The following is an 18,616-nucleotide window of genomic DNA, read 5'->3' on the forward strand; positions in this document are numbered from 1 at the left end:
CTTAATTTGGTCAAACAAATATCCTTATTTTGCACAAATTCTCTAATTTTATAACATTATGCAATTGCAATTTAATTACCTTAAATTTGCACTAAAACAAAAATATTTGTATAGTAAAAACATAATTCAAGAGAGGTATTGATTATTTCTCTTTGACGTTACTATACAGATGCAAAACCATTTCTCTGCCATAGGTACAAATGGCACCAATTTGTTTAGGCAATCATTCAAGCATTTTCTCGTATCCTTATCTGATTTTGTTACTATCAATCAAAATTTTGCACGTAGGCCAAGTAATTTATAATATTAGTTATTAGATATCACTATATATGCATATCTCCAATTTGTTTGGTTATATCTTTGTGCAAAAGTTAATTAGTGCATGTCACATATGAAAGTGGAATACAAGATATAAAGTTAACCATTTCCTTTACATTATTGTGATAATTTGTTCCATTATTACACTCATAGTCATAGTCATAGTCATCAACAGTTATATAGATTTGCCATGAGATTTTTCATATATTGCCTCAGCTATGCCTCTAATAGTTTTAGGAGTGGTTCTACAGCACCCACCAAAAATAGAAGCCCCAGCATAACGCCACTTCCCTATGTAAGGGACAAAGTCATCCTCTGCTTCCCCACTTGATTTCTACAAACATAAACAACCTCATATCAACTCAATGCATGTCTAAATTATGGATTTCGAGCAGTCGCACACGTCACAGTCGTTTGATCAAGATCAAACAGTCTAGATTTTAAACCAATTTTTTTATTTTTTTAAATCTAAAATACCGAACTTGAAATCTGAATCATTTATTAAAACCGCAACATGAGATAAGCGAGAAAAATAGGAACTCACCACCCATTGGTTGCTCTCTGCAATATAAGTCTCTCCACTGTTGGGATATACAAGTATTGGTTTACTTGTTGCCTGATTTTCAAGGAATTCACAACTTAGTTCACAATTGTTCATATTGAACAAAAATATTGATAGTATATGAAATTTATATAAAAGTGACACCTTTTTAATAGATGAAATTAAGCCATGAACAAATCTAGGAGCAGTACAGTTAACTCCAACTGCAACAACTTGTCTACATGAATCAGCAATTGAAGCACACTCTAAGATAGATTCACCACTAGCCACATTGTTTTCATCTTTGCAAGAAAAAGAAAACCATGCAGGAATTTCTATTCCTTCTTCCTCCATAAGTTCAGCATAAGCCTATATACATTTCATCGTAAGCGAAATTAATGAGCATACTCAAAATCAAAGTGAAACTTAATCAAATTTGCAAAGGTAGTAATTACTTGTGCGTCAAGTTTGTTTGGAATTGTTTCAAAAGCAATTAAGTCAGCACCCGCGTCAACAAGAATCTTTACTCTTTCCCTGTGAAAATCTTTGAGTGTTTGGACAGTGATTGCATCACCATAGTCCCCTCTGTCAAAACACACAATCAACATCATGCTACTTATTTTCATCAAACTCGAAAGCAAATGCATGTTTGACAAAATCACGATAGCACTGCAGTTATGTTAAAGCTCCAAACCGTAACTTTTGCTAAAATCGTCGTGACACACTGTGATTCGGTCAAACTTGCATTCATTCCAAACCGTAATTAGACTCTCTAATCCAGATTTATTTAATTAACTCACGTATATTCAGAGCCATCGGCTAAGTAGGCGCCATAACTTCCGACAGAAGCTGCAATTAAAATGGGACGGTTTCTATATCTTTCATCTCTGATGAAATCAAATGAATCTTTTGTGCACCTAGCATAATAAATATCACGTGCCTCACGTGCAAGCTCCACGCTTTTTCGAAGCAGTGCTTCACCTTCTTCCTTAGAGAACCCTTTAGCTTCAAAACCTTGGATTGTGGCCTGCATAAATATACACCAATTGCCACAGAGCATATTTAGAGGCCTAAAGCACCTATGAATTATTACCTCAATGATGATGTCAAGGTAAAAACATTTTTATATGAATTATTACCTGATATGATGATGTTAATATTATGTTTGCTCCAGCGTCAAGGTAATCAAGGTGAACCTGTTACATGGTGTCAACCAATACTTGTCACTTAATTCAACAAAACGTTGGTGACATGGAAAGTGCGAATTGAATAATAAATTTGACTAGAATCATCACTAGCTAAGTACTCCCTCCGTTTGTCAAAAAAAAAAAAAGTACTCCCTCTGTCCCACAACGAGTGACTTTATTGACTTGTTTCAGGCATCACATAGCATAGTCATACTGCATAGTCAAAATGAGTCACTCATTGTGAGATGGAGGAAGTATTTATATTTTTGGTTCTATGCAAGAACAGCTAGGCAGCTAGCTAGGCCTATAATTATGAAATTGTTTGAAAAGAAAATTGCAATCTTTTAACACAATCCCTAATTTATTACACAAGTAGAAATACCAAACAAACACTACTTACTCATATGAGTAGTTCCGTCTGCTTTAAGTTGTTTTGGTAGTCAATAAATAAATGCAAGTTTCATCGTATACATCCAAACACGTCAATCCCATCTCAGAGATAAGGTTCTCCTAAGTTATACATTTCTTCCTTCTTCATTATAAATTTCAAAATTATTCTAATGCAATAAAGGACAAGATATAATCATTCTAGGCTTCTAGCTAGTTGGATTATGTTTAATGTTTAACTTTAATATTGTTTCTTAGATTCCACGAATTGAAAGAAAGCTCCATATCATGACTTCGATCTTCAACTCTATTTATTATAAATAAATAAAAAACTTGACGAATTAAAAACAAAAAACTTGAACAAAAATTGAAATTATTTTCTGTTACTAAACCAACCCAAAAACAATATTTTATTTGGGTCATGTTAGCTAGTTCTTCCAAACACTAATTAAGAAAACTAAAAATAGTAAACCTTGTATTAAAAAAAACATATTTTACATTTTACCGAAAAAGTTTATTACCCAAAATTTAAGATAATTTTATTATTTTTAATTTCTTAACTAATGCACCTGAAACATGCAAAGTGCAAACCGGTCCTTACCTCATTTTCATGGGCAAAAAGGCAGCCAAAAAGACATTTACACCTGGCACTATAGTTCATGAGCTAATAACACCTAGACAACACAAATTACCACGTGTACATTTTTTGTTTATTTGCTTACTAGCTTTTCTATTATTTTCATTTGAACTAGTTAAAAACCCGTGCGTGCGCACGGGACGCGCCGGCGCGTTATATTGCAAAATTTTGTTGTTTTTTTATAATAAAATTTCGTTTTTAATCTACTATTAAAATAATTTATTTTAGACACTTAAGTTTATGAGGAACGGGGATGGGTCCCCGTGAATTTAACTCAGTTAAGAGTTTAACTGACACATCACATATATTATGTAGAAAATGAGGTTCAAACCTCGGATACTTTATTTATTTTTTTAAAGTAAAATTTTCTAAGCCAATGAATTATTAGATTAAAAAAAAATGTTTAATTTACGCACACGTTAGTCTACATGGCACCTGAACATTTTAAATGATGGAAAATATTGTAAAAACTAAAAATCAAATATCTTTTTTACAAAATTAAAAGGAAAAAGTTGAGATTTCATACAGGATAGTAGTAAAAATATTTATAAAATTCGAACACCCTACTTATTTATTTTTAAAGTAAAATTTCTAGTAATTAAGCTATCAGACGTAAAAACAAAACGAAGAGAGAGAAAAATAGTAAAGAAAATGAGGTGTACCCTTCGGACGAGGTGTGGGGAAGTAAATAAGCATTTGGCACTCCAAAGTGGGTCGTTGAGGTCCACTCCAAGGCGTTCAAGCTCAGTCGCAAAACCACCATCTATGACGGCGTAGCCACCACACTTGTGCAGAAAATCCCTCATTGACCCTCCTAACTCCATCACTTCCTTCCAACTTCAAGAGATATATTATCACGGGACAGTTTTGAACTCTTGAGTCTTATTGTTTGGCTTTGGCCTAATGTTTTTGTTGTGTTATAGTGTTGCATCAACCTATTTATATATAGTACTGAATCATTTATTAATATATTTCTTATATATGGGATTTCGTGAAGTTACCATCATGACCCTAACATGTTATTTGATTTATTGTCACTCATAAGAAAGAATTCTATTTATATTAGTAAAGATTCTTTTTGATCTGGATACACAAACGTAGACGCATTTCCTTATACTCACCTATACACCTTGAACTCCCTTCAATGAATCAATCACTACTATAAACAACAACAAAAAAATTAAATAAAAAATTAATATATTTAATCTATAATATTGACTAGACATAGAAGTGAATTTAAAAATGATTTTTTGTCTATAATAACAGTGGTTGATTTGGCCCCCCTACTATAAAAAAAAAATTATTCTTTAAATTTATCGAATATCATATATATTTGGACTATATTTTAAACTAAATACACCGTATATTCAATTAAACTAAAAATGAAGAAAAACAAAAGTTCTTATATAAATACCACAAAAAGTATTAGTTTAAATGTAATTATTTAAAAAAAATGAGATTCATTTCTTTTTCTTTTTGACCAAGGAGATTAATTTCTACATACTCATAATCTAAAAAACAAAAAATATGTGTGCATTCAATTGAATAATGTCAAGAAGATATGTATGAAGATATTTTAAGAAGAAAAAAAACTTAAAAATGTGTCGTTTTAGAATGATTTAATTAGATGCAGACGTAAAAATACATGGTTAATATATACAAATTAAATTCTTAAAAGTTGGTATAAAAAAATGAATTTAATCCTTAAAATATAAATGAAAAAATCACTGGTTATCTTTTTCTTTTGTTAAGTAGTCTATTGACTAGAAATTTCACCTTAATGTTGAATAAGTGAAGTGTACGGAATTCAAACTCTAACTCCTACATATATAATATGATATTCTTATCAACAGAGTTAAACTTACAGAGACATATAGCTGATTATCAGCTCTAAATGGGAAGAAACATTAATTTTATAAAAGAAATTGACCTTAATTTCCTATAAACATTACATTACACTACTACAAAATTTTCTTACAATGTGAAAAGTGTTGATAAATGTTTTATAAAAAGGGTATAGAAGTAAATGTGCAAGAGGAAAAGGAGAGAAAACCAAAATCTCACACCACCATGTATCTGGTCTCACTAACGTCCCTATGAAGTGTATTAGAGAAAGACATGTAGACAAGCAAAGTAATCAATCCGTGCATATCTAGTTGGACCAACTTCTATATCAAGTCTTTGAGATAAAGACAAGCATGCAGTCACTCTTGTGTTTTCTTTTGGAAAATTTCTCCATAAAGGTCATTGAATTGAACAATGAACCTCTCCACTAAAATAGTCCACATCATTTCCATTATAATAAAGCTATGTATATGAAGATGATTTGTCGGGGATATTATAAATGTACATAGTATAAGATATAAGATAAGGTATATATGATATATGCATGACAATATATCAACGATATGTCTATGTGAGTTTAGTTTACCAGTAGTTAGTTACTAGAAGAGAAAATGGAAATATGGAAAATGGAAATATGGAATATAATGGGAATTATGAGCTTAGTTTACCAGTAGTTAGTTACTAGAAGAGAGGGGATTCAAGCACCCTGTTATATATTTTTTTAAAATAGATTCTTATAGTGTTAAATAATTTTATGTAAAAAATATTAATTTTTTTTTATAAAAGTTTCAAATTAAAATTTGATTTGAATAGTTATTTTTAAAATGCTATTTTAGGTATTTGATTATTTTATTGAAATTTTTTTTAGATATCAAAATACAATTTATTAATGAATATTTTTTTAGGCTTATTAATGGATGTCATTGGGAATTGGGATACTATTTAGAAAACAAAAAAAATGTATTGAAAAGATTATTTTATAGTTTTTTAAAAAGTTGACTACACGTTATGTAAAAAAAAAAAAAAAGTTGACTAACATAATTTAAGATATTTTTACTGTATTTAATTTTCTTAACTAATGTTAGGGACACTAGTTAGCATTTTCTTTTTTTTTTTAATTGGGTTTATTTGTAGTGGGCTTCCGAATTTTTTTTTATATTAAATAACTAAATTATAAATCATCATATTTTTTCATAAAAATAAATTAACTTTTTTTTGTCTTAAAAAATAGCCTAACCTATTTTTACAATTTTTTTAGCATCATAAAACGATAATATCTCTATTTTTTCATATAAATAACATATTTTCACTATTTTTAAAGTAATGATATTTTTTAACATCACTATTTTTAAATGACGAAAGAAAATTGAAAAGCGAAGACTCGAAGAGATTATGAAAAAATGTGTTGAAATTGTGAATTACTAAATAGTAATGCATTTGTGGTTTGAAATATACGCATTCAACTTGTTTAAAAAAATTGGAGTATTAAACCTTGTACTATCAAATAGTGAAAACAAAAAAAAAATGGTAGTTATGTGAAAAAAATTTCAAAAAAACCGTAGCACTATCAAATAACTGAAATAATGAATTTTTTTGTCTAAGTTCAATATTACCAATTTAATATATATCCTCGTTTTATAGATATATCCTAGTTTAATTAATATTTACCACTTTGAATATATATTTTTTAAGTATACTTTTGGGATATTTGATAAAGTTGAAACAATACAAAGAGTATGCCTTTTTCATATGGCTTGCAAGCACAAAGCCACAAGAAAAAAACAAAAAATCTTATGTAATATATTTTTGTAGTTTCAACTAATTAACCCACGCTGGATCAATTCCTGAATGGATTGATAATTATATAAAATATATAAAGTAAATTATAACTATAATTTAAACGACAGCAAATAAACTTCTATTTAATTTTTAAAATTACTTAAACAAATGACGACAAAATTACTTAAACAAACGACAACAAGAACATAAACCTCTTACTAATTTTTTTTTAAAAAAAAACTTAAACATAATGTTTTCTTCTTCTTCTTCTTGCATGATTCATTTAAACATTGCCAACAACTATCATGTTCTTTTTGCAGTTTGGGCATTTGGGGTCAGCTTTGGAAGCTAACACAAACATCAAGCAAAACGTACATCCCATCACACCAACTGAGTGTAAATTATCGGAGCTCAATTCTGATGATGATGATGATGATTTCTGCGACGGATTGATGTTCTCATTCACCTCCGCCTCAACAACACTTCCTTTTTGTATCCCCATCTTTGTTGGTTCAATCTTTGAATGCACAACAAAAAAACATGAAAGAAAATTGTATAATTAAGACCAAATAATATAATGTTATAGATTTCTAAGTGTTTTCAAAGAGAGAAAAATATTACTCAAAAGGAGAGGAAAATAATAACTAGTAGTCTATAATTAAGTTGTTCGCAATAATTAAAAAAACAACATAAATTACATCATCTAAAATCAAGACCTCAAAATTATATATATAGAAGAAAAGTAATATTTATATGAATGAATTCACTCAAAAAATAAGGTTACCTCACAATTGTATTGATCTTGCGGTTCAATTTGTGCTGGTTGATTGAGATCAAGAGATAAGAGATATTGCTTATGAAGAAGGTTAGGGTTGCCTCTTTTCTTAATTGGCAGACCCTTGTTCTTTTGCAATGCATGTGTGGGTGATTCCATTTCCTTCAACTTGAGTATGTGGTGATTAGAAAGTCATACACCGACATGTATATATACTAAACAAAGGATTGAAACGTATTGACTAAAAAACGAGATTCACGTTTATCATCATCGTACCTCAAATTCAAAATAACGGTTATCATTTGATAGTTTTTAATTTTAAATATTATAAATAAAATATTCACACCCATAATTAAGATAAATAGAATAATCATACATTTTATACAAAAAATGATCAAGCAAAAATATATATATAAATGTTAATTTATAGAAAAACATTATAGTATCGAGAAAAACGTGAATCTAGTATTGTTAAATTTTATAAAAACGACATCGGTTACAAAATATGTAATCATATAAAATTGTATACGATGAATAGTAAAAAAGTTCGTCAAATTCAAAGTTTGAATTCTTTCTATCGAGATGAAAGTTTTGAATTTTAATTATTATAAAAAAAAGATACTTACACACTTAGATAAATAGAGTAACCGTACATAAAATATATTAAAAAAAAATTGTTAGGACAGAAATATAAAAATATTAATATAAATAAAATGCATGGTTTCAGAAAAAACACAAATCTATATATATGATCACTTAGCAGAGGATGAGAGCCTGCAAAAAATGTTAACTTCGTTGGGATATTTTCTAAGTTTTTTGATATTATTATGTTCTGAATTCATTAAAAAAAAAGTTCTGAATTCATAAAAAAGAAAGAAGAAAAAATTGACTCCCTATAAAGATCCAAAATGTGGATGTATATATGAGGATTATACGTCCGACTATTATAATCAGTTTTATGTTAATTGTATAAATTATTCAATTTTTAAAACATTAATTGCTTCACTTAGTCAAGAAAAAAAAAACATTGCTTCACTTACATTACTTTTTAATTGGTTATAGTTTATATGGATGTCTGCAATTTGTGTTTAAAATTTTCAATTTTGTATGAAATGGAACACATTTAAATGTCAACCAATAAATATAAAATAAATTATTGAGAAGAATGTGTTGTTGGAACCTTCTTAATTTTTATGCACAAGTGGTATATAGAAAATGCACATATGGTTATACACTGCATCAAATTATATATCACTGTGTAATTATTTAATACAATTATAATATCATTTATTTATTTTTTAAAAAGGAAATTTAAAAACAACAAATAAAAACCCTCTACAATCACCAGCCAATAAGGCTCGTGCTCGTCATTGAGACCTATATTTGCAAGGCGATCTATACAATGATTAATTTTGTGTTGAATATGGTTTGATCTTAGACTTCCAATTTGTTCAAATAGCAGACAACTTTTTTTTTTCTCCAAAATTTCTGATTTTTACACATCCGCTACGAGTAACCAGTAAAATGACAAAAATAGCTCCCAAAATTCATCTCGACAAGCAAGGAAGGGAACCCGGTTAAACTAACTATTCTCAAATCATGGACTAAAGCCCAAAGTTACAAGGAAAAACAACTAACATATATAACATATATACCCTTATAGGCTTATAGGAAAATTTCTCATCCCACCTACCCACTTTCTCACCACACCCCTGGAAATTTCATTTTTGCCCTTGGTCAAAAAATTCGGAACGCGTTTTCCGAATTTTTTTAGTTCAAATTTGGAAAAAATTCGGAAAACACATTCCGAAGTTGTTTTTAAAGGCAAAAAAAATTCGGAAAACGCGTTCCGAATTTTTTGACCAAGGGCAAAAATGGAATTTCCAGGGGTGTGGTGAGAAAGTGGGTAGTGGGATGAGAAATTTTTGGCTTATAGTCCCTAGTGAGAACTAAGACCTTGAAGGCCTTGTACAAGTTAAAGAGAAATCACCCTGTACTTGGGTGTATTTCATCGACCAGTATGACTAAATTTGAATTGAGGTGTATCTTCTAAATTTAGGTGTATCTTCTAAATTTGAATTTGCATTTAAAAATTGTATTCACTTTAAAATGGCTCAATTCAACCATATGAAAAAGAGGTGTGTTATATAAACACAAAAAAGTTGATAAAAATACAACATTATTTTTTCTCCACTCAAAACACGTATATCGAGATGTGCAAAAAATTATAAAAAAAAAAACAAAAAGTGTAGTTTTGTTGTATTTTTGTTAAAAAAATATGTTTGAATAACATTTTTCTATGAAAAACACTCTTAAGAAGATACACCTAAATTTTGTCCAATTCAAAATTGCATCCACATATTTAACTATTAGTTATATTATTTCCTATATTTCAACTTTATTTAGTTTTTCAAACTCTATAAAAAATGTTTCACTTAACAAAAGCATCCCCATTTTAGATTTGATAGATCGTCACATGGAAGTATGGCACACACACATCCAATCTATCCCAACAACAAAACAGAGATACCAATGCTCATGAGTCATGAATTATGAAGCACAGACACGAACACTGGACATTGACATAGACACGTCATTCAATATAATCATAAGTGTCGATGTTGTGTCGGTGTCCAACCCTGGAACATGCCTAATCCGAAGAGTGATCGTACTTCATAGGCCATGAACCCGTCAACCCCACATTGAGTATCCCATAAATCAATCAATGAATCACAATACCAGCAACTCAATATACTAGTCCAATATCTACTTTATTGTCTAATATATAAAAACTGTAAAGTTAGGCAGTAAATTGACAAACCAATAAATGACAGTTGAAAGATGCAGCATATCTCCATGGATGACTGACCTAATATTGTACACAATAATACTCCTCAAAAATTGAGTATTTTTTGAATAACTATGGACCACGGCGACCAGCCATAAAACAAAAACATAATGGACTCTGATCATCTGGTATCATTCCACCTCCTTTGCTTGTATCAATTGTTTCCAACATCCTCACCACCTCCTGCATCTCAGGACGCTTTTCCGGATTTTTGTCCCAGCATCTTTTCATTATACTTGCTAAGGCACTTGGGCAGCATCTAGGAATTTCTGGTCGTAAATTCTGCGCAAGCAAGCATGGAAGCGGAATTGAATATAGATAGAAGTGTAGAATGATGCATCAAACAGAATAAAGTATTTCTAGATAAAATGTCTATGTAAGGGAAGAAAAAAATGACGGCGGAATAGAGTACTCTTATGAATTATGAGATTATGACAGCTGAAAGAAATATTTAGGGTACGATATACAGGAATTATGCCATATTGAGACAAGACGATGGAAATTTCAAAATGCTTATAGGAAAAGAATATGAGGGTAGATAGAAAGAGTTCATGGTTAATTGTATGAACTGACCCGATTAGCAACTGCAGCTGACGCGTCAGCAAAGCTTAGGTTCATATAAGGCATGTCACAGCAATAAATTTCCCATAAGCAAATGCCAAAGCTGTAGACATCACAGCTTCTGTTGTAAGGCTTGCCATTTATAACCTACATGTAGTTTAAGGGCGCGATTAAAGCAAAATATTGAAATAGAGTTCCAATTTCTCAGTCACGCGAGATATAATCATAAAAAATAACACTTCCATAATCAGCCATCACATTGAACCACACGATATCTAGAGAAAATTACAAAGCGTGATTAATAATACCTCTGGCGCCATATATCCAACAGTTCCTGTATCACCAGTCATTTCACTTGGATTTACCGCTTCAACCCGAGCAACACCAAAATCAGCTATTTTCAGATTTTGGTTTTCGTCCAGCAACATGTTATCAGTTTTCACATCGCGGTGAACAATTCTCCTTGAATGTAGATAACTAAGACTGCAATGAGGAAAAATATATCGTGTTTGAGAGGAAAATTACAATTATATATCAAAAATTGTAAAGGTAAATACTAAATACAATGAGACTCACCCTTTAGCAAGGTCCAAAGCCAACTGAATCACAACCTTGTATGGGAGTTTCTTCCGCCTATTTTTCAACAAGAATTGTTTCAATGTCCCACCATGAACAAACTCGACAACAACACAACACGCCTTGGAAGGAAGGTTATCTTGACCGCCAGCATCTGAAGGAATCTTAAGATTTGAAGTTCCCATTGAAGCTCCAATAAACTGTTGGAGGAATTATACTAACAATTAGCAAACTACGGTTTTAGAAAATAACAATCCTATCAATCCACCTCGGAATTTGCAAAGTAGTAATCATGAATTAAATACATGAGAGTGTGAAGGATATTAAGCTAGTACTTTTGTGACATTTGCATGATCAAGTTTTTGCCACACAGTAACCTCCTGCCGAAATGCTGCTCGTAAGCCAGCAATTTCAGCTGCAGTGGCAACACCATCCTCCCCCCAGTCCAACACTTTCACTAGAAAATTCAACATGACAATTCAGTGAGAATTCTACAAATAAAAAACATTCAAGAGCAAGAGTATGATTTGAGCTTTTTTTTAAGAACAGTGTAACTAAACAGGAAAATAAAACTTGTATAAAGAATTTATAGGACTTTAATTAATTATGGTAACATCAGCCGTACTTATTTGTCGTTATATGCAATATCAACAGTTGTAAGATAATCGCGACAACGACCACAATCTAAAACCAAGATTCGCGGCTGAAAGAAATTGTAACATAATCGCGACAACAACATTTAAAATCCAAGATTCGCGGCTCAAAGCAATAACTAAATAGGAAAATAAAACTTGTATAAATATTTTATAAACCTTTGCAACCATAATTATGGTCATATCAGCCGTACTTATTTGTCGTTATATGAAATATCTATTGTAACATAACCGCGACAATGACCACAACTTAAAACCAAGATTTGCTGCTGAAAGAACAAACCTTGAGAGGAATACAATATGCAATATCAACGATTGTAACATAACCGCAACAACGACCACAATTAAAAACTAAGATTCACGGCTGAAAGAACAAATCTTGAGAGAATACAACATGCAATATCAACTATTGTAAGCAAACCGCGCAACAACCACAATTAAAAACCAAGATTCGCGGCTGAGAGAACAATCTACACTATCTAATTATGTTTGAATAGCATAATTTTATACCTGTTATATATTTCAAACACAAAGATACGCAACCACAAGAATGCAAAACATAAAGTACACATACCAGCAACATCTTGATTGTCATAAGTTCCCCTGTAGACAGTTCCATAAGCTCCATTCGCAACAACATATCGTAAATCCAATTTGGCCAAATCAATCTCCCACTCTTCTTTACGCCTATTTTTCTCAGCGTTTCTAGATAAAACCCTGCTCAAGTGCCTTTCTAGCTCAGTATCCAAGCTCTTCAAATCAATCATATCAGCTCTGAAAATCATATCTTTGCCGCTTCGATTTCCAGTACCCCTCATGTTAGGGGTACTAGGACCCCCAGCTTCTGATTGCATCTCAAACACCCGAAACCGACAACCTCAAACTCCAGAACAATTTTGAACAACTGGTACACTACTACACTCATAAAACAAACAAAAAATCACATTTTTTTCTTTTCAGCATTACAATTGTTATCGAACAAAAACTAACGATAAATACTAATGAGCAACATTTTAAATCACGACCGTGTTTCATAAAAAATTGCAGCCAAACACAAATAATGCAGCCACAATTGCGGTCGTAAAGACATCAAAGCAACATCCATGCCGTGTTTATCAGATCGTTTTTTAAAATCTTGCTTATAAAAATAAACCTAAAAAAAACAAAAAATCAAATCTTCAATCTAAATGGTTTACATCTAAAATTTTCTCCTCCCATTCCACTTATCATATTAACCAAAACCATTATTATTTTATAAAAAAACAACGTTTGATTAAAAAAATAAAACCAAATCCATCGAAAAACAAACCAATTCACACAATAACATGAACAATACCAACCAAAAAATCAACTTTTTAACAAGAGCAAATTTTCAAAAGGGAAAAAACAAAGTAAAAACGAAATCATTGATGAAAAAGCTGCATGCAATCGAGAAAAATCACACATAAGACTCTAACCCTAAGATAAACACATAGCAAAAATAGATTTATAATAAATTGAAGAAATTGGAAGAAAAAAAAATAATGAAATTGTAAAGAAAAATAATAATGATGATAATTATGGAATGCATGAAGGGGAAAAAAGAATACCTAAAAAAAGATGAGAGAATGTTGAAGGAATTGATCGTTGTGAAATTTGGATCGCAGAGAATAAAAGTCGGTGCTACGATTGAGAGGAAACACAGAATGAACGAGAGAAGCGGGGGTATCCCCTTCTATAAGGAAAAGCAGGATACACTTTTTAATATCAAAGATTGAAAACTCTGTTTTTTTGTGTACTTAGTGTATATTTAATAACTGTATAGACTAATTTCTCGAGTTGAAATAAATCTTCGTTATCTAAAATGTATCCTAGGATTATCTATCTATTTATCTTTGTTTAGGTAGGATGATAGAATAAGAAAATCCAAGATTTTTTTTATGTGTAACGGTAGAGACTAATTTTTCGAGTTGAAATAAATCTTCGCTATTTAAAATATATCTATGATTGTGTAAAAAAAAAAAAACTATGATTATCTATTTATTTTCTTTTAACAAAGTATTCATGATTTGTTATGACTTATATATATCTATAATTTATAAGGGTCTGTTTTAGTCGTTAGATAGGATGGTGGTAGATTTTTTTTTAAGTAACGTATGACTAGAAATTCAACCCTTAAGGGGATAAGTGAAATTAACGGAGTTCAAACTCCGACTCGCTGCATATATAATGTAATATGACATAATCTATATCTATATATATACTATATATAAAGATAATCCATGAATTTTGGTGTGGACTTTTCATAAAACATGACACATTTTTTTTTTACAAAAAAAATCTTTTATTAACAAACTCACCATAACATCATGTTTTTTCCGCGCCTGCTTGATCCGCTAGTATTATATAAATAAGATAATAGTTTCTGTAAAAAAAGAAAGATAATAGTAATCCTTTGTAAAATAAAATAAAATAATAGTTATCCTATTATAAGTTTGTACCGTGCACACACGATAACAAATATGATAACTATTATATATCATGTTTTTTATACATACCTCGTAATAATATGACAAAATTACTCTTATAAAACATTTTTTTCTCTAAATTATTATAATACTTAAATTTTAGAAATAAATAATTTTATATAATTTTAAATAAAAATCATGAGCAAATAAACAAGTTAAAATTTTTATAAGAATTGTGATCTAATAAATAACTCAATTCTTATCATATCCTACTGGTAACCTATCTCATCAAATTCATGATAAAAAATTTAACTAAAAAAACAAGATAAAATAAGTTTCAGAATAATTAATTTATCATATTTTACTGTCCTACAAAAAAAAAAAAAAAAAACTAGATTGTGACAAAATATAATACAATTATCATATTATGTCTCTTATCATGCACATTAAACATGTTCTTTTTTTATTAAGTTGTCTAGTGACTAGAAATTTCACCTTAAAACAATTGTTATGTTTATATTTGAATTTTTATTATTAAGTAATTAATTGTTGATGTTAATCAGATTATCTGTCGCTTTTATTTTAATATATGAGTTGCATCTCTTTGGATATGAATTGTGAATTTGTGATCAATAATGTTGTTTTTCTATATTTATTTGATCGAGTTTAATTTGTAAAAATAGTTTTTTTTTCTTTTCTTTTTCACTTGTTGTAAAAATAGTTTATAGGGTTATAGTTAACGGTAATACACATGTATGATATTTTGTGGTGTTGTTTCTAAGGGAAAAAGTAAGTGATGTGCTAGACTTTGTTGGTGAATATATATGGCTGGTGTTCAAATCTTCTGTCCTAGTCCTTCTATTAGTAGTGTCCTAAGATTTTGGTTTTGAAATGATCTATTTCTGTAACTAGAAACTTCGTAAAAGAATTATGTATTTCTGACATCAAGTGGTTTCAATTCTCTTCCGATCGCAGTTGTGGGAGATCGAACAGTGATCCTCCCTATTAAATTTAATTAACGTAAATCACCACTGGACCGATTAACCAAATAAATATATTGAAAAAGGAAAATCTACCTAATTTACTACGTACTATGTGCCGAGACCAAGATACAAAAAGCAATTAATTCGTACTCTTCAATGTTAGACATCAAGCTTGCATGCATTGATCTTGGCCAACCTTTGTATTTCAAATTGAACTCTTTTAATGTATGATGCACAGTAGACAAAAGTCAACTTATGAGCTAACGCACTTTTATGCGGCGAAACACACAACGCAATGACTTGAGTTGAGTAGAAGATTAATTTAGGGACCTAGATTGGGTGCAGTCAATACCCTTAACTGCATGTGCAGTCAGTGAATTTAAAACTGTTGGATCCAGATCGGACGGCTTGTATTTAAAGATCAGAATTATTATTATATTTGCAAAGCAATCTGGCTTGAAATTATAATTCCTGCAGTATTAACTATACAATGATGATATATGTGCAACAAATGATAACAAAGTTTTGGTAATAAAACATTTTCAGATTTTAAACACACTTCATTAAAGAGAAAATTGATCGTCGCACACGTAATATATATGGTAAATAAATTAAGTATATTTTTTGTGTGTATAATTTGATACAAATATTGTTACGAAAAAATTTGTGAAGCAAAACTTTAATATCGGCAACAGTATGTTTTCTATATTATGCAAATTTGGAAAAATAAAATGGGATAAAATATATTGAACAAAAAACTTATTGGAAATAAGATAGGAGTACGAATTATGTGCATGTTTCAGGAGTGAAGGAAGAACAAACTTCACACCAAAAAATAGTATATATTAAGACGTTGAAATATTAGTTTTGGTGCAGTTTTTAAAACCTAATTTTAATTCAATTTAAAAAAACCTGAAGCTATTTTTTTTTTAAATATTAAATACAGTACCTACCAGATTTTCGTAGGTAATGTTCTGACTGAAAAGTTCTGACTGAAATACATTTCCTACCAAATTTTTGTAGGTAATGTTCTGACGGAAGTGGTCCCCTTGCCCAAATACATTTCCTACCAAATTTCGTAGGTAATGTTCTGACTGAAAGTGGTCCCCTGACACAAATACATTTCCTACAAAGTTCGTAGGAAATGTTGTCGGAATAGTCAGCTTTTTCCCTACAAATCTGTTGGTAGGAAATGTCGTCGGAAATGCTACAATTCCTACGAAAATTGGCACTATTCTCACAAAAAATTTTGTTGGAAAGGCAGAGGATTCTTGTAGTGATGTCCTTTGTCCAAGATAATTGGGTTAAACCTATTTGAAGTCATTACGCGGATGTTTGAATCACTAAAGACGAAGATGATTAAAAAATTTATGAAGTTTGTAGCCAATGAATGTTTTGAAGTGTCTAAGAATGCATGCAACATGGATTTGGCAAGCTCATTGTTCTATTTGATCGAGAGAAGAAAAAAAACAGCTCATTGTGCTATGAAACATGGATTTAGATTTTACGCGAGTGCTCTGGTCGTCCGATTTGCAATGGACGCTTGAGATTATTAATTTGTAGTTAATTTTATTACTATGTGAGGGTCCGTTCGGTACGTAGAATATGATAGTGATAGAATAATATATAAAACGGGATAAATATAAGATGGCAAATGCTAACATGTGCCCCAATGACACATTTTAAGGTGCATTTAATTAACTAATATCTCACTTAATTGACTTCAAAAATAGTAATAATCAACTTTATTAATTAAAAGATATGATTCACTATATTTATTACCCATTTAAAAGAATTGGAAAGACAAAATTATGATATACTGCTAAATTTGATTTATGATCACGCGCCTGGTAATACTACCATAATTACATGCATCCAATTTTTTTTGGTTTGCTAACAATTAGGCTTATAGTACTTCAGGTACTACTAGATTTATGCTAACTTGTGTTTTTTGTTTTTCTTTTTAGATGATCAAGATCGAGTATTATAGTATTATGTTGTAATGATAACGATTGTTACTACTATTTTAACTTTCTAATTGCTAATATGTTTTACAATTTTATAACACTTACTATAATTTAAGTTTTTTTTCAACTTAAAAAAAGGTTTGACAAAAAAAAAAGCTTTGTAGCAAAAAAAAATTGACCAAACGAGTGTGATCATACATCACGTATTTGGCAAGTATCATATTTTTCCTTTGCAATTTTTTTAAATGGGTAATAAATATAGTGAATCATATCTTTTAATTAATAAAGTTGATTATTGCTATTTTTGAAGTAAATTAAATGGGATATTAGTTAATTAAATGCACCTTAAAATGTGTCCTTAGGGCACATGTTAGCGGAACCCATATAAGATATCAGCATGATAGCGATTATCCTGAGTTATCCTATCATGTGTGCCAACACATATGTGTGATGTGATAAAAAAATTAATTATAAATCATTCATCTAATAGTTATCTTTGTCTCCGTTTGATCTCTACCGCGTTGGTGTCGACTTTCTTTTTTTTCCTCGGATGTGATATGTTTCATTGGTGATTGGTTGTGGATGTAATTGGCACCGTTGCCCTCGTGGTGGTGCTTAGGTTTCTCATTCTACCATTGCCCATCAGCCTTTTGCCTTACAAAGCTATTTTTTGGATTCTAATCGAACGACCGCTTTTGATTCGACATCGGAAGTTAGTGTCTAATGACAACTTTATGGGTCGGGTTGGTGTGTTTTCTCTTGTGGCCTAGAAGCTGAGGGGTGTTTTTTTTTTTCTGATTATGAGATTAAGAAGTGGACCTCGATTAAGTGGTATTTTTTTTTGTGTTTATTTGCGGTGTTATGTGTGTATATATATATATATATATATATATATATATATATATATATATATATATATATATATATATATTGCACCTCTATTATGTAGTTCCTTTTCTATCTGTCTCTGTTCGTCTTGTGCAAAAATCTGATTAATAATATATTTACCATTAAAAAAAAAATCGTATCCACCCCATTCCTTGACTTCGCTTTGCTAGTGTAACCAAAAGTAGACCTAAAATGACCAATTCAGGGCTTATGCCCCTTTCATT

At 30.3% G+C, this 18,616-nt stretch overlaps 3 protein-coding genes across 3 annotated transcripts; all 3 read right to left on the reverse strand.

Moving 5' to 3' along the window:
* Positions 1-412: 412 nt before the first annotated feature.
* LOC123902309 (homocysteine S-methyltransferase 3-like) lies at positions 413-4,095 on the reverse strand. The gene is made up of 7 exons (XM_045952000.1): positions 3,733-4,095; positions 1,999-2,055; positions 1,660-1,886; positions 1,315-1,444; positions 1,025-1,228; positions 863-934; positions 413-652 (listed from the first exon to the last, which is right to left on the reverse strand). The coding sequence occupies exons 1-7, from the start codon at positions 3,892-3,894 to the stop codon at positions 494-496; spliced, it is 1,011 nt and encodes a 336-aa protein (XP_045807956.1). The 5' UTR covers positions 3,895-4,095; the 3' UTR covers positions 413-493.
* Positions 4,096-6,822: 2,727 nt separating this feature from the next.
* LOC123902307 (protein GL2-INTERACTING REPRESSOR 2-like) lies at positions 6,823-7,669 on the reverse strand. The gene is made up of 2 exons (XM_045951998.1): positions 7,479-7,669; positions 6,823-7,211 (listed from the first exon to the last, which is right to left on the reverse strand). Exons 1-2 carry the CDS (start codon positions 7,626-7,628, stop codon positions 6,978-6,980), a joined length of 384 nt encoding a protein of 127 aa, XP_045807954.1. The 5' UTR covers positions 7,629-7,669; the 3' UTR covers positions 6,823-6,977.
* Positions 7,670-10,371: 2,702 nt separating this feature from the next.
* On the reverse strand, positions 10,372-12,925 carry LOC123897271 (serine/threonine-protein kinase STY13-like). The gene is made up of 6 exons (XM_045947848.1): positions 12,682-12,925; positions 11,790-11,911; positions 11,455-11,654; positions 11,187-11,361; positions 10,891-11,025; positions 10,372-10,599 (listed from the first exon to the last, which is right to left on the reverse strand). The coding sequence occupies exons 1-6, from the start codon at positions 12,923-12,925 to the stop codon at positions 10,390-10,392; spliced, it is 1,086 nt and encodes a 361-aa protein (XP_045803804.1). The 3' UTR covers positions 10,372-10,389.
* Positions 12,926-18,616: the final 5,691 nt, after the last annotated feature.

This window comes from Trifolium pratense, linkage group LG1 (assembly GCF_020283565.1).
Source record: "Trifolium pratense cultivar HEN17-A07 linkage group LG1, ARS_RC_1.1, whole genome shotgun sequence".
NCBI lineage: Eukaryota > Viridiplantae > Streptophyta > Magnoliopsida > Fabales > Fabaceae > Trifolium > Trifolium pratense.

Excerpts from the sequence above, each read along its gene's own strand:
- LOC123902307 (XM_045951998.1), bottom strand. The coding sequence starts at position 7,628 with ATGGAATCACCCACACATGCATTGCAAAAGAACAAGGGTCTGCCAATT. Across the intron at positions 7,212-7,478 it reads AAGATCAATACAATTGTGAG|ATTGAACCAACAAAGATGGG; the intron begins GTAACCTTATTT and ends GTGCATTCAAAG.
- LOC123902309 (XM_045952000.1), bottom strand. The coding sequence starts at position 3,894 with ATGGAGTTAGGAGGGTCAATGAGGGATTTTCTGCACAAGTGTGGTGGC. Across the intron at positions 1,445-1,659 it reads GCCGATGGCTCTGAATATAC|AGGGGACTATGGTGATGCAA; the intron begins GTGAGTTAATTA and ends GTGTTTTGACAG. Across the intron at positions 935-1,024 it reads TAATTTCATCTATTAAAAAG|GCAACAAGTAAACCAATACT; the intron begins GTGTCACTTTTA and ends CTTGAAAATCAG.
- LOC123897271 (XM_045947848.1), bottom strand. The coding sequence starts at position 12,925 with ATGAGGGGTACTGGAAATCGAAGCGGCAAAGATATGATTTTCAGAGCT. Across the intron at positions 11,362-11,454 it reads GCTTTGGACCTTGCTAAAGG|TCTTAGTTATCTACATTCAA; the intron begins GTGAGTCTCATT and ends TCCTCATTGCAG. Across the intron at positions 10,600-10,890 it reads CAGCTGCAGTTGCTAATCGG|AATTTACGACCAGAAATTCC; the intron begins GTCAGTTCATAC and ends TTGCTTGCGCAG.